At 39.4% G+C, this 12,461-nt stretch overlaps 1 protein-coding gene across 1 annotated transcript in view; it reads left to right on the forward strand.

The window, feature by feature from the left end:
• The window catches only part of SLFN12L (schlafen family member 12-like), a 53,553-nt gene that overhangs the window by 39,484 nt on the left and 1,608 nt on the right, over positions 1-12,461 (forward strand). Inside the window, exons 3-4 of the mRNA XM_011999419.1 lie at positions 8,351-9,429; positions 10,375-10,485. Of these exons, the coding sequence (XP_011854809.1) occupies positions 8,351-9,429; positions 10,375-10,485 (1,190 nt within the window). The remainder of the gene's footprint in view (positions 1-8,350; positions 9,430-10,374; positions 10,486-12,461) is intronic.

Here is a 12,461-nt window from a genome sequence, read left to right on the forward strand (position 1 = left end):
GGATTGCTTGAGCCCAGGAGCTCAAGAGCAGCCTGGGCAACATGGTGAGACTCTGTCTCTACCAAAAAAATTAAAAAAGTTAGCCAGGTGTGGTGGCACATGCCTGTAGTCCCAGCTACTCAGGAGGCTGAGGTTGGAGAATCATTTGAGCCCAGGAGTTCGAGGCTACAGTGAACCTTGATTGTACCACAGCACTCCAGCCTATGTGATAGAGTGAGACCTTGTTAAAAAAAAAAAAAAAGAAAAAAGCAAGAAAGAAAGAAAGAAGGAAAGAAAGAAAAGAAAAGAAAATCTAGAGAAAATGGATAAATTCCTGGAAACTCACAACCTCTAAGAATGAACCAGGAAGAAGCAGCAATCCTGTACAGATAGATAATGAGTAAGGAAATTCAATGAGTAATAAAAAATCGACCAACCAAAAAAAGCCCTAGACAAGATGGATACACAGACAAATTCTACCAGAGGTACAAAACGACCTGGCACCAATCCAACTGAAACTGTTCTAAAAAATTGAGTAGGAGGACTCCTCCCTAAATCATATTCTATGAAATCAGTATATCCTGATACCACAATCTGACAAGGACACAAGAAAAAATAAAACTACAGGTCAATATCTCTGATAAACATAGATGCACAAACCCTCAGCAAAATTCTAGAAAACTGATTCCAGCAGCACATCAAAAAGCTAATTCACCACAATCAAGTGGGCTTTATTCCTGGGATGCAAGAATGGTTCAACATACGCAGATCAATAAATGTGATTCACCACAGAAACAGAATTAAAAGAAAAACTATGTGATCATCTCAATAGACACAGAAAAAGCATTCAATAAAATCCAACATCCCTTTGTGATTAACAACTCTCAACAAACCAGACATTGAAGGAACAGCCCTCAAAATAACAACAGCCATCTATGAGAAAATCCACAGCTAACATTATACTAAACAGGAAAATGCTGGAAGCATTTCCCTTATGAACTAGAATAGTATCATGACATCTACTCTCACCATTCCTATTCAACATAATACTGGAAGTCCTAGCCAGAGCAATCCAGCAAGAAAAAGAAATAAAAGTAATCCAAATAGGAAAAGAGGGAGTCAAATTATCTGTCTTTGCTGATGATATGATTGTAGACCTAGAAAACCCTGAAGATTCTGCCAAAAACTCCTAGACCTGGTGAATGACTTCAGCAAATTCTCAGGATAAAAAATAAATGTACAGGCCGGGCACGGTGGCTCATGCCTGTAATCCCAGCACTTTGGGAGGCCTAGGTGGGCAGATCACGAGGTCAGGAGATCGAGACCATCTTGGCTAACACGGCGAGACTCTGTCTCTACTACTAAAAATCCAAAAAAAAAAAAAAAAAAAAAAAAGAAATTGGCCGGTCATGATAGTGGGCGCCTGTAGTCCCAGCTACTCAGGAAGCTGAGGCAGGAGAATGGCGTGAACTCAGGAGGTGGAGTTGGCAGTGAGCCGAGATTGCACCACTGCACCCCAGCCTGGGTGACAGAGCAAGACTCCATCTCAAAATAAAATAAATAAATAAATAAATGTACAAAATCAGTGGCATTTCTATACAACAATAATGTTCAAGCTGAGAACCAGATAAAAAACATAATCCCATTTACAGTAGCCAAAGGAAAATAAACTTAAGAATACACCTAATCAAGGAGATGAAAGAACTTTACGAGGAGAGCTATCAAACACTGCTGAAAGAAATCACAGATAACACAAACAAATGCAAAAGCATTCTATGCTCATGGGTTGGAAGAATCAATAACATTAAAATGTTCACACTCCCCAAAACAATCTACAGATTCAATGCTATTCCTATGAAATTACCAATGTTATTTTCACAGAATTAGAAAAAATGATTTTAAAATGTGAATGCAACCAAAAAAGAACCTGAATAGCCAAGGCAATCCTAAACAAAAAGAACAAAATGGGTAGGGAGCCTTATATCACATTACTGCATTTCAAACTACACTTCAAGGCTACAGTAACCAAAACATAGTACTAATACAAAAATAGACACGTAGACCAATGGAACAGAATAGAGCCCCCTGAAATAAAGCTTCACACCTACAACCAACTCATCTTTGATAAAGTCCACCAAAATAACCAATGGAGAAAGGACACCCTATTCAATAAATGGCTAACCATATGCAGAAAAATGAAACTGAATCCCTATCTCTCACCATATACAAAAATTAACTCAAAATTAAGACTTAAATGTAAGACCACAAACTATAAAAGTTCTAGAAGAAAACCTAGGAAATACTCTTCTAGACATTGCCTTAGGCAAATAATTTATAATAAAGATGTCAAAAACAAATGCCACAAAATCAAAGATAGACAAATGAGACCTAATTAAACTAAACAGCTTCTGCACAGCAAAAGTCTCAACAGAGTAAACAGAGAACCTGTAGAATGGGAGACAATGTTTGCAAATCATGCATCCAACAAAAGACTAATATCCAGAATCTATAGGGAACTTAAATGAATCAGGAAAAAACCAAACAACTTCATTTAAAAAATGAGCAAAGGGCATGAACAGAAACTTCTCAAAAGAAGACATACAAGTTGCTAACAAACGTGAAAAATGTCAACATCACTAGTCACCAGAGAGCTGCAAAGTGAAATCACAATGAAATACCATCTCATACTAGTCAGAATGACTATACTAAAAAGTCAAAATATGTAGGAAAAATTAATGAAAAATCAAGAGTTGGTTTTTTGAAAAGATCAAGATTGACAAACCTTTAGCTAGACTAATGAAAGAAAAATCTCAACTAAAATCAGAAATGAAAGAAGGGACATTACTATTGATTTTACAGAAATCAAAAGGATTATAAGAGTGTACTGTGAAAAATTGTATGCCAACAAATCAAATAACCTAGATGAAATGGACAAATTCCTAGAAACACATCACCTACCAACATTGAATCAGGAAAAGCCAAAAAATCCGAATAGACCTATGTCTAGTAAGGAGATAGAATCAGTAATCAAAACTCCAACCAAGACAAGCCATGGACCAGATGGCTTCAGTAATAAATTTTACCTGAGTAAATATTTTTTTGTGCGCCTCTGTCAATATAAACAATTTGAATCAACCCAAATCAGCATTATCAGCACCATCCTGGCAATCCAATCTGACTTGATCCTGTGAAAGAAATCCTGCTCCAGGTGGTGAGAGCAATGCACTTGCCAGGCTATTCTCCTGGAATAGGACCTAGCCATGAGGTCCTAGGACAACCTCACAGGCACAAGTCCCAGGGTTTCTTGGGTGAAGGGCCATTGAGTTTCCCAAATGGAAGGAATGGGGATGTGAGTAGTTCTGTCCAGTCTGGGGCACCCTGCCAGGATGACACTGCTGGTGCTGATTGGTACCTGGCACTGAAAATGGCTTAGATAATTTCAAGGAGGGCATTCCAGAACACAGAAAGTGCTTTGAACCCCCTGAGGTTCAATGTCTAAGGTAGGAACTGAACCAAAGCTTCTCCTTCTGGTATCTTAAATGATTAGGAGTCCTTGCTTGATTTCCTGCAGTTTGAAAACAACTGAAAAGATAAAGAAGATAGAAGGAGTAATATTTTAAAATTTTACACAAACCTTAGATTTAGTAGCTTATTAAATAGGACAATTTTTATTAGGTAATGGGAAAAAATAGATATATGAACAAAAATGAGGAAGTTTTACAATCAACATTTATGTAACTATATTATAAAGTAAATTATATTTGGATAACTATGAAATTTTTGATTACACAAAGTGTGAGTCTGATTACCTCTTATATTTTTAACTCCACATAAAGTAATATCTATGAATAGTTAACCCATTTATGCTGGAGGTTGCGAACTATTCAAGCAGTCATAGAAAGACATTTAACTCAAAGTTGAAAGAAACTACGTTGCTGCAGTTTTAGGAAATCTTATTAAAATTGGGAAAAAATGATGTTCACTAACCTGAATATCCAAAATGTTATCAATAGCACTATAGGACTATAAAGTTACTACTTTAAACACATTCCAGTGAGAATTATTATGAGGTCAAACTTTATGTTTCTGAAGTTTCCATATAAAATTTCTTTAATTTCTAAAATTAGATTAATATTTGAGCTCATTCATTTCTGTATAGAAGTTAAATCCTAATTATTTGCTATGTTTTCATTAGCTATGAATTTTATGTAATTCTGAAATTATTTATTAGAATAAAATAATTGCTTGAGTGAAAAAAAAAAAGAAAACAACTGCTCTGGCCACTTCACTGCTTTGTTTCTAAATATTTCCCTAGATCTATGGTAAAATTAGTGCCAAGTACAAGTACAAAGCTCAGTGGGAGTAGCAGAGAGTGAAGGACAAATATGGGAGTTCTGGGATGGATGATAAAGAGTTTATCAGGCGACAAAGGTGGAGGAAAACGTTAGAGTCTCAGAGCACACCTATGCAAAAGCACAGAGTCCCCAAATCACATGTGGAGTGGTGACTACTCTGGTGCACAAGGAGTTGTGTCATTTATTGAACATCTAGTCTGGTCCCTGTAAATTGTTAAATGTTATATGGAATAGATGGTACTTTTTCCCTCTGTATGTTACTACCATGATTTGCATATAAATTCTCTTGATGTAACCCCAGTTGTCCAAATGATCTGGGGCCTCAATTTTATTATTGTTTACACATGATCAGAAATTTATAGAGACACAGGTGGTATCCACAACCTTAGCTGAGTATCTGCATGATATTGGTCTAGCAGTGGACAGGAATATTCTGACCCCTTTATAGCCCTTTCCTAGTGTAGTGATTACTACCTATGATGGACTTTACTCTCAACTGTCTCTAGGCCACTTGACAAACCTACAATATTTTTAGATTTTCGTCCATAGCAATACAGTGATCCCAATAGATTTTAAAGGAAAAGAGCTAATGGATTAGGTATACATAGACTAAAGCACACTGTCTTAGTCTAGTCAGCCTGCCATAACAAAATACCATAAACTGGGTGGCTTTTAAATACCAGAAATTTATTACTCACAGTTCTGGAGGCTGGGAAGTCCAAGATCAAGATACCAGCATCATTGGATTCTAGTGAGGACCCTCTTCCAATTGCAGACTGTCAACTTCTTCTGTGTTTTTCGTATGGCAGAAGGGGTGAACTAGTGTTACGGGATCTTTGGGGTGTCGATTTTCTGGCCAGAAACCTCTGTGGCTGGTGGCACCTTTGCCAGAGTTCTTGTCCTGTGTCCAGGAAGAATGAGGTATGCAGACAAATGAAGGGTGAACAAGATGAAGATGAATTTTATTAAGTGTTAGGACAGCTCAACGGAGACCTGCAGTGAGTAACTCCTCTCTGTAGGCAGGTCATCCCGTGGAATGTTCAGCTGTCAGCAGAGGGGAGGCCCTGGGGAGGGTAGCTTGTCTCTGCTACTGGTCCTTCCTACGTCTGCTGCTCTCAGCAGAGAGGAGGCCCTGGGGACAGTTGCTCCTCTCTGCAGCTGTAGTCCCAATGTCTCTGCAGGTCTCTGAAGCTCTCAGCAGAGAGGATAGTTCCTCTCTGCAGCTGGTTGTCCTGTCCTCTCCTGCTATCAGCAGAGAGGGTAGTTCCTCTCTGAAGTTGGTCCTCTCTTCGTCTCTTCCTCCTCTGACCCTGCTGTGGCTGAGCCCAAGGCTTTTATGGACCTCAGAGTGGAGAAAGTGTGTGCCATCAGTCCACATGCAGCCCCAGAAGAGGCACCACAAGCCCCCACAGTCCACAGGACTGGCAGCCTGGTCCCCAGCCTTCAGGCCCTGAAGATGTGGCCCTACCAGGGACTGCTTCCTTTGACCCAGGAATCTGTCTGCCTCCCACTCCATTTATGTCTCCGGAGTTTGGCTAGTCTTTGCTCTCAGACCAGAGTGGGCATTGGTAGCAGGGAGAAGGAGAAGCCAGGCAGTGGGAGCAGCCACTTCTGAGCCTGCGAGGGCAGGGGGGTCTTCCCAGGCCCCAAGAGTGCAGGGATGCCTGAATCTGCAATCTCGACTTGGGTGACTGTAGCTGCATGGGGCAGGGTTGTGGGGCAGGATTCCAGCATGCTCCTTAGAGCGGAAAGCCTGGGTCTACAGTGGTGGTCTGGGTGGCTGCAGAACCACCTGGGAAGCTCACATCCCAGCTTGGAAGAGGCAGGGCTCCCATGGGCTCCAGAAAGTGTGCAGCCCTAACTGCACCTCCCTGCTTCTGCCTTTGTGATGGCAGGCTGCCATCGCTAGCTTTCTAAGGTCCCTTTTAGAAGAGTACGAATCTCATTCATGAGGGATCCACCCTTTAATCTAATCACTTTCCAAAGGCCCCATCATGTTGGACATTAGAATTTCAACATATGAATTTTGGGAAGACACAAACATTCAAGGTAGGGCACAGGTGTTTTGTATATAAGAATATTACCTTGACTGGGCATGGTGGCTCACACCTGTAATCTCAGAATTTTGGGAGGCTGAGGCAGGCGGATCATCTGAGGTCAGGAGTTGGAGACCAGCCTGGCCAACATGGTGAAACCCTGTCTTTACTAAAAATCCAAAAAAAAAAAAAAAAAAAAGTAGCCAGGTGTGGTGGCAGGTGCCTGTAATCCTAGCTACTTGGGAGGCTGAGGCAGGAGATTCCCTTGAACCCAGGAGGCGGAGGTTGCAGTGACCTGAGATTGTGCCATTGCACTCCAGCCTAGGCAACAAGAGCAAAACTCCGTCACAAAACAAAACAAACAAACAAAAAAACCAATATTACCTGTAGGGTCCAGTCCTACAGGGTCTGTGGGTTTTTCTCCTCATGTGTGGAGATGAGACATCATAGAAATAAAGACACAGGACAAAGAGATAGAACAAAAACAACTGGGCCAGGGGGCCACTACCACCAAGGTGTGGAGACCAGTAGTGGCCCCGAATGCCAGGCTGCACTGTTATTTATTGGATACAAGACAAGGGGGCAGGGTAAGGAGTGTGAGCCATCTCCAATGATAGGTAAGGTCACGTGAGTCACGTGTCCACTGGACAGGGGGCCCTTCCCTGTTTGGTAGCCAAGGCGGAGAGAGGACAGCTCATGCCATTATTTTTTCTATGCATTTCAAAGACTTTTAGTACTTTCACTAATTCTGCTACTGCTATCTAGAAGGCAGAGCCAGGTGTACAGCGTGGAACATGAAAGTGGACCAGGAACGTGACTGCTGAGGCACAGCATCACAGGGAGATGGTTAGGCCTCCAGATGGCTGCTCCACAAGAGGTGGTGGAGCAGTCTTCTCTAACTCCCCTGGGGAAGGCAGACTCCCTTTCCCGGTCTGCTGAGTAATGGGTGCCTTCCCCAGGCACTGACGCTACCGCTAGACCAAGATCCGCTAGGTAACAGGTGCCTTCCCAGGTGCTGGCGTTACCAGTAGACCAGGGAGCCCTCTAATGCCCCTGTCGGGGCATGACAGAGGGCTCACACTCTTGTCTTCTGGTCACTTCTCACTGTGTCCCTTCAGCTCCTATCTCTGTATGGCCTGTTTTTTTCTAGGTTATAATTGTAGAACAAAGATTATTATAGTATTGGAATAAAGAATACTACTACAAACTAATGATTAATGATAATCATATATAATCATATCTATAATCTATTTTTAGTATACCTATTCTTAATTCTATATTTTTTCTTTATTATACTGGAACAGCTAGTGCCCTTGGTCTCTTGCCTTGGCACCTGGGTGGCTTGCCACCCACAATTACCTCATTTAAAACATGGATGTTTGACAGGGAAAGGGCACAGTGAGTTGTTCTGCTTTGCTTGAGATCAATGCCCAACATTTGTGAATCTAATTCATTCTTATAAGAATAAAAAATAATTAAGATTTTTATTGCTGGACTCTCTTAGACCCTATCTGGCAGTTTTCCAAAAGGATTTCCCATAAAAGGAGATAATCAATGAAGGTAAAAGCTGAAATTACTAAAATAAAAAGTAAAGCAGAAATAATATGTATGACTAAAACCTGGTCCACTGGGAAGATAAAAACGTAGAATCCCTCCAGGGATTTACTTAAAGAAAGAAAAGAGAAAACAAATTGTACAATATTAGTGATGAGAAAGGACACAAGGACATATAAAGACAAAATTAAAATTATTAGAATAAGATCATATAAAACAGCTGTAACAAATTTGAAAATTCAGTAGGCGTATAAATTATGACAGCCTGAGCTCAAAATGTGTCAGAAATTAGTTATCTCAGACTCATATACTTACCAGTCTAGTGGAAAATATACAGTAAAGGATTTTTCTGTGTTTGCCTCATAATGCAGAATTTGCTGTCTCTCTGGTTTAGCTCCTATTCTAACGGCTCTGTCTATTTTACAGAAAAGAACTTCTGCTTGGAAACTGCTTAACTGCTGGGAAAATGAACATCAGTATTGATTTAGACACAAATTATGCTGAGCTGGTTCTAAATGTGGGAAGAGTCACTCTTGGAGAGAACAATAGAAACAAAATGAAGGATCGTCAACTGAGTAAACAGCAGAATGAAAATATCTCACGAGCTGTGTGTGCTCTGCTGAATTCTGGAGGGGGAGTGATCAAGGCTGAAGTTGAGAATGAAGACTATAGTTACAAAAAAGATGGAATAGGACTAGATTTGGAAAATTCTTTCAGTAATATGCTGCCATTTGTTCCTAATTTCCTGGACTTCATGCAGAATGGTAACTACTTTCACATTTTTGTGAAATCATGGAGCCTGGACACCTCTAGTCTGCAGATTGCCACGTTGAGCTCCAGTTTGTATAAGAGAGATGTAACGTCTGCAAAAGTCATGGATGCTTCTGCTGCACTGGAGTTCCTCAAAGACAAGGAAAAAACTGGAGGGAGAGCATATTTAAGACCAGAATTGCCCGCAAAGAGGGCCTGTGTTGATGTACAAGAAGAAAGTAACATGGAAGCCTTGGCTGCTGATTTTTTTAACAGAACAGAACTTAATTATAAAGAAAAATTGACCTTTACTGAATCCACACACGTTGAAATTAAAAACTTCTCAACAGAAAAGTTGTTACAACGAATTAGAGAGATTCTCCCTCAATATGTTTCTGCATTTGCAAATACTGATGGAGGATATTTATTCGTTGGTCTAAATAAAGATAAAGAAATAATTGGCTTTAAATCAGAGAAGAGTTACCTTACTAAGTTAGAAGAAGTAACAAAAAATTCCATTGGGAAACTGCCCGTGCATCACTTCTGTATGGAGAAGGGGACGATAAATTACTTATGCAAATTCCTTGGAGTATATGATAAAGGAAGTCTTTGTGGATATGTGTATGCACTCAGAGTGGAGCGCTTCTGCTGTGCAGTGTTTGCTAAAAAGCCTGATTCCTGGCACGTGAAAGATAACAGAGTGAAGCAGCTGACCGAGAAGGAATGGATCCAGTTCATGGTGGATTCAGAACAAGGTTGAGGAAGGAGGATTGGCAATAAGGACACATTTGGCTTGGGTGGCAGGAAGGTTTTATTGTATCTTTGGGATTAGGGACGAGATTAAAAGTCTTCAGATTTCAACATCTAATTTACTAATCTCTGGTGGATATAATCAATACTTCCTTGCCTCTTGTTTTCTTCTACACACTTAGAAGACAGATATTTCATACAATAAGTAAATATCTACTCTTAGTAGCCTTATCTGATGCAAAGATCTAGATGTTTCTTCTCTACTACATCCTTGCTCACTTTCAAGGAAAGCCTGTTCAATTCTTTTCCTTTTTCTTTCAGAGCTTAGTTTCTGTAACTAACCATTGCTTTCTTTCGGGAACACTTACTCTTTTACTTACTTGCTCTTTCATCTTTCTTTACCCCCTTTCCATTTATTTCCTGTAAAGCCTTTTCCCTCTTCCTCTCACATTTATGAGCCAAAGAGTAACCCTAAATTGTACCAATGAGCGAAGAATAATGCCGAGATTTTATCTGGTTTTGGAAAAGGAAAGACTCCAGTGAAATTAGACCAGACCTAGCAACTTAACAAAATCTCTGAAAATGCAAGCTTGTCCCTCAGAATCTGCATAAAACCCAGCTTTCCTTCACTAGCTCTCACATTCTTCTAATTTTAACTTCTTTTAAAATAAACTCAGTTATATGGCAATGTATTAAGTTGCTATCAAAGCATTTTTACTGTTAATTTTCATTCCAAGTATAGAGTGTTTCAGCAGCATCAAGGGTTAATTTTACAATTTGTATCTGACCTAGGAATCTAACCACAATATGTAACCACAATATCGAATACTTTGTATTGGGAATGCAGGGTCAGTTCTAAGTAGACTTTTGGCATTCTGTGCATTACTTAGGTTGAATCTCTCTTGTGCCAAATTAAGAGTGTGATTTTGTTTTCTAATATTATTCCATAGCATATGAAGAACTGCCCTCTCCAGCGAGTACATCATCGCCTGTCTCCCAGAGTTGTCCTCTTCGTGAATATATTAACTGCAAAATTCAGCCACGGAGATATCACCTTCCAGGTAGTTTAATTCTGGCTTCCATGGAGTTGTTGGTGTGACTATGTTTAAGCCTCCTCCTCTTCAAACTAGCTCTGTCTTGACATTTGCTATGGAAACACATTCTTGTGTTTATGGAAATTCTTTGGTGTTTTTAGTCATTGAATTTGTCAAATTCTATTTCTTTAGCTTTGGATTATAATTTTCTTGGTGTAATAGAAACTCCTTTACTTGAAAATAAGAGCAACCCAATTCAGCTTAGTTTAAGCAGAAAAGGAAGAATATACATCATGTCACTGAGCAGTCTGGACTGGCACCCAGCTTCAGGCAGGCTATATTCAGTTACTGAAGAAATACTCAGCATCTCTGATTTATTCACCTGTTGTTGTTGATAGGCAATGAGTTATTTCCTGTTTTCTGCTATATGAACAGTGTTACCTTTAATATTCTTATTCAGTCTTTTGATGCATACGTGCAAGAGTTTCTCTTGGGTGCCTAAGTAGGGGTAGAATTGTTGGTTCAGGCAGTGTGTGAATATTTAAGTAATAAGATCATGCCAATAAGATAATTTCCAAAGTAGGTGGCTCACTTTACTCCCACTAGCAATATATTGGAAATGCCACATCTCTTCCAATGCCAGACTTCTCTCTTCATCTTTCTGCTTGTTCACCTCTTGACCTTCTTTTCTCCCTCAGTCAAATGGGTATAAAATGCTATCTCTTTTTGGTATGCCTTTCCCTGGTTATTGATTGGGTTGAGCACCTCTCCATATGCTTATTGCCATAGAAGATATTGTATTTTCTATGAAGTGGCGATTCTGTCTTTTCCTCATTTTTGTAATAGGTTTTGTCTTTTACTTACTGATTTCTAGGAGCAATTCACATATTCTAACATAAAATTCTCATTTAGTCACAGATATTACGGATTTCAGATGTCTTCTCCAAGTTCATGACTTGCATTTTTTCTTTTTGCAAGGCATATTCTCCTTAGTAGTTTTAAATTGGATATAGTCAAACTTACCATTTGAAAATTTTGTGGTTTAGTGCTCTTTGTGCCTTGTATAAGAGATCTTTCCCTACCCTGGGGTTATCAAGATATTTCTGTTTATTTTCTTTTAAAAATTTTAAAATTTTGCACTTAACATTTAAGTATGTAATCCACATCCATAAGCAGTGACGTAGGGGGCTATTTCATTTTATCCCATGTGGATAACCACTTTTCCTAGATCCAGTTACTGAAAACTCAGTTTCACCCACTGATCTGTCACGCTACCTCTGGGATATTACTTCATACAATTGACCCTTGAACAAAGCGGGGCTTGAGGGTATCAAACCCCTGATGATTTTTATCCATTGATTTCAATTTTCTGAGCCTGTAAGAGAATCAGGATATCTTTATCTTTTCATCTATTTTATCTTTTGGGGGCTTTTAAAAAAGATATTATAGTAATTTTAAAGTCCCTCTTTGATGACTCCAATATCTGAAGCACTTGCCAGTCTTTTTCTCTCATCCAGTTTTTCTCTTATTTTCTAGTAATTTGTTCTGATTTTTATCCTGTCTCTTAATTTTGTATAGTATCATGGATTACAAATTGTAGAGACTTCAGTAGATGTTGCATTTCTCCAGATAGGGTTACACTTTTTTTTTTTTTTTTGGCAGGCAGGTAGAGCACCAGTGATTACTTTTATTCTTTTGAAGTTTTGTTTTATGCTTTTCTAGGTATAGTAGCTTTTAATTTTGCACAATTACTAGGTCATGGCTCTTCTGGGGTCTTAAAGTCTGGGATATTTACCAAGACCCCTCTACTTGGCTGGGAGTTGAATTCCAATTTGTGTCTCCTGAGCACCATGAAGCTGATGAAATTGATGTTCAGCTCTTTAATCTCCCAGTTGATCAGTTGATATTTTCTCCTTTCCTTTCCTTTCCTTTCCTTTCCTTTCCTTTCCTTTCCTTTCCTTTCCTTTCCTTTCCTTTCCTTTCCTTTCCTTTCCCCTTCCCTT

This window comes from Mandrillus leucophaeus, unplaced genomic scaffold (genome assembly GCF_000951045.1).
Source record: "Mandrillus leucophaeus isolate KB7577 unplaced genomic scaffold, Mleu.le_1.0 Scaffold590, whole genome shotgun sequence".
Classification (NCBI taxonomy): Eukaryota; Metazoa; Chordata; class Mammalia; order Primates; family Cercopithecidae; genus Mandrillus; species Mandrillus leucophaeus.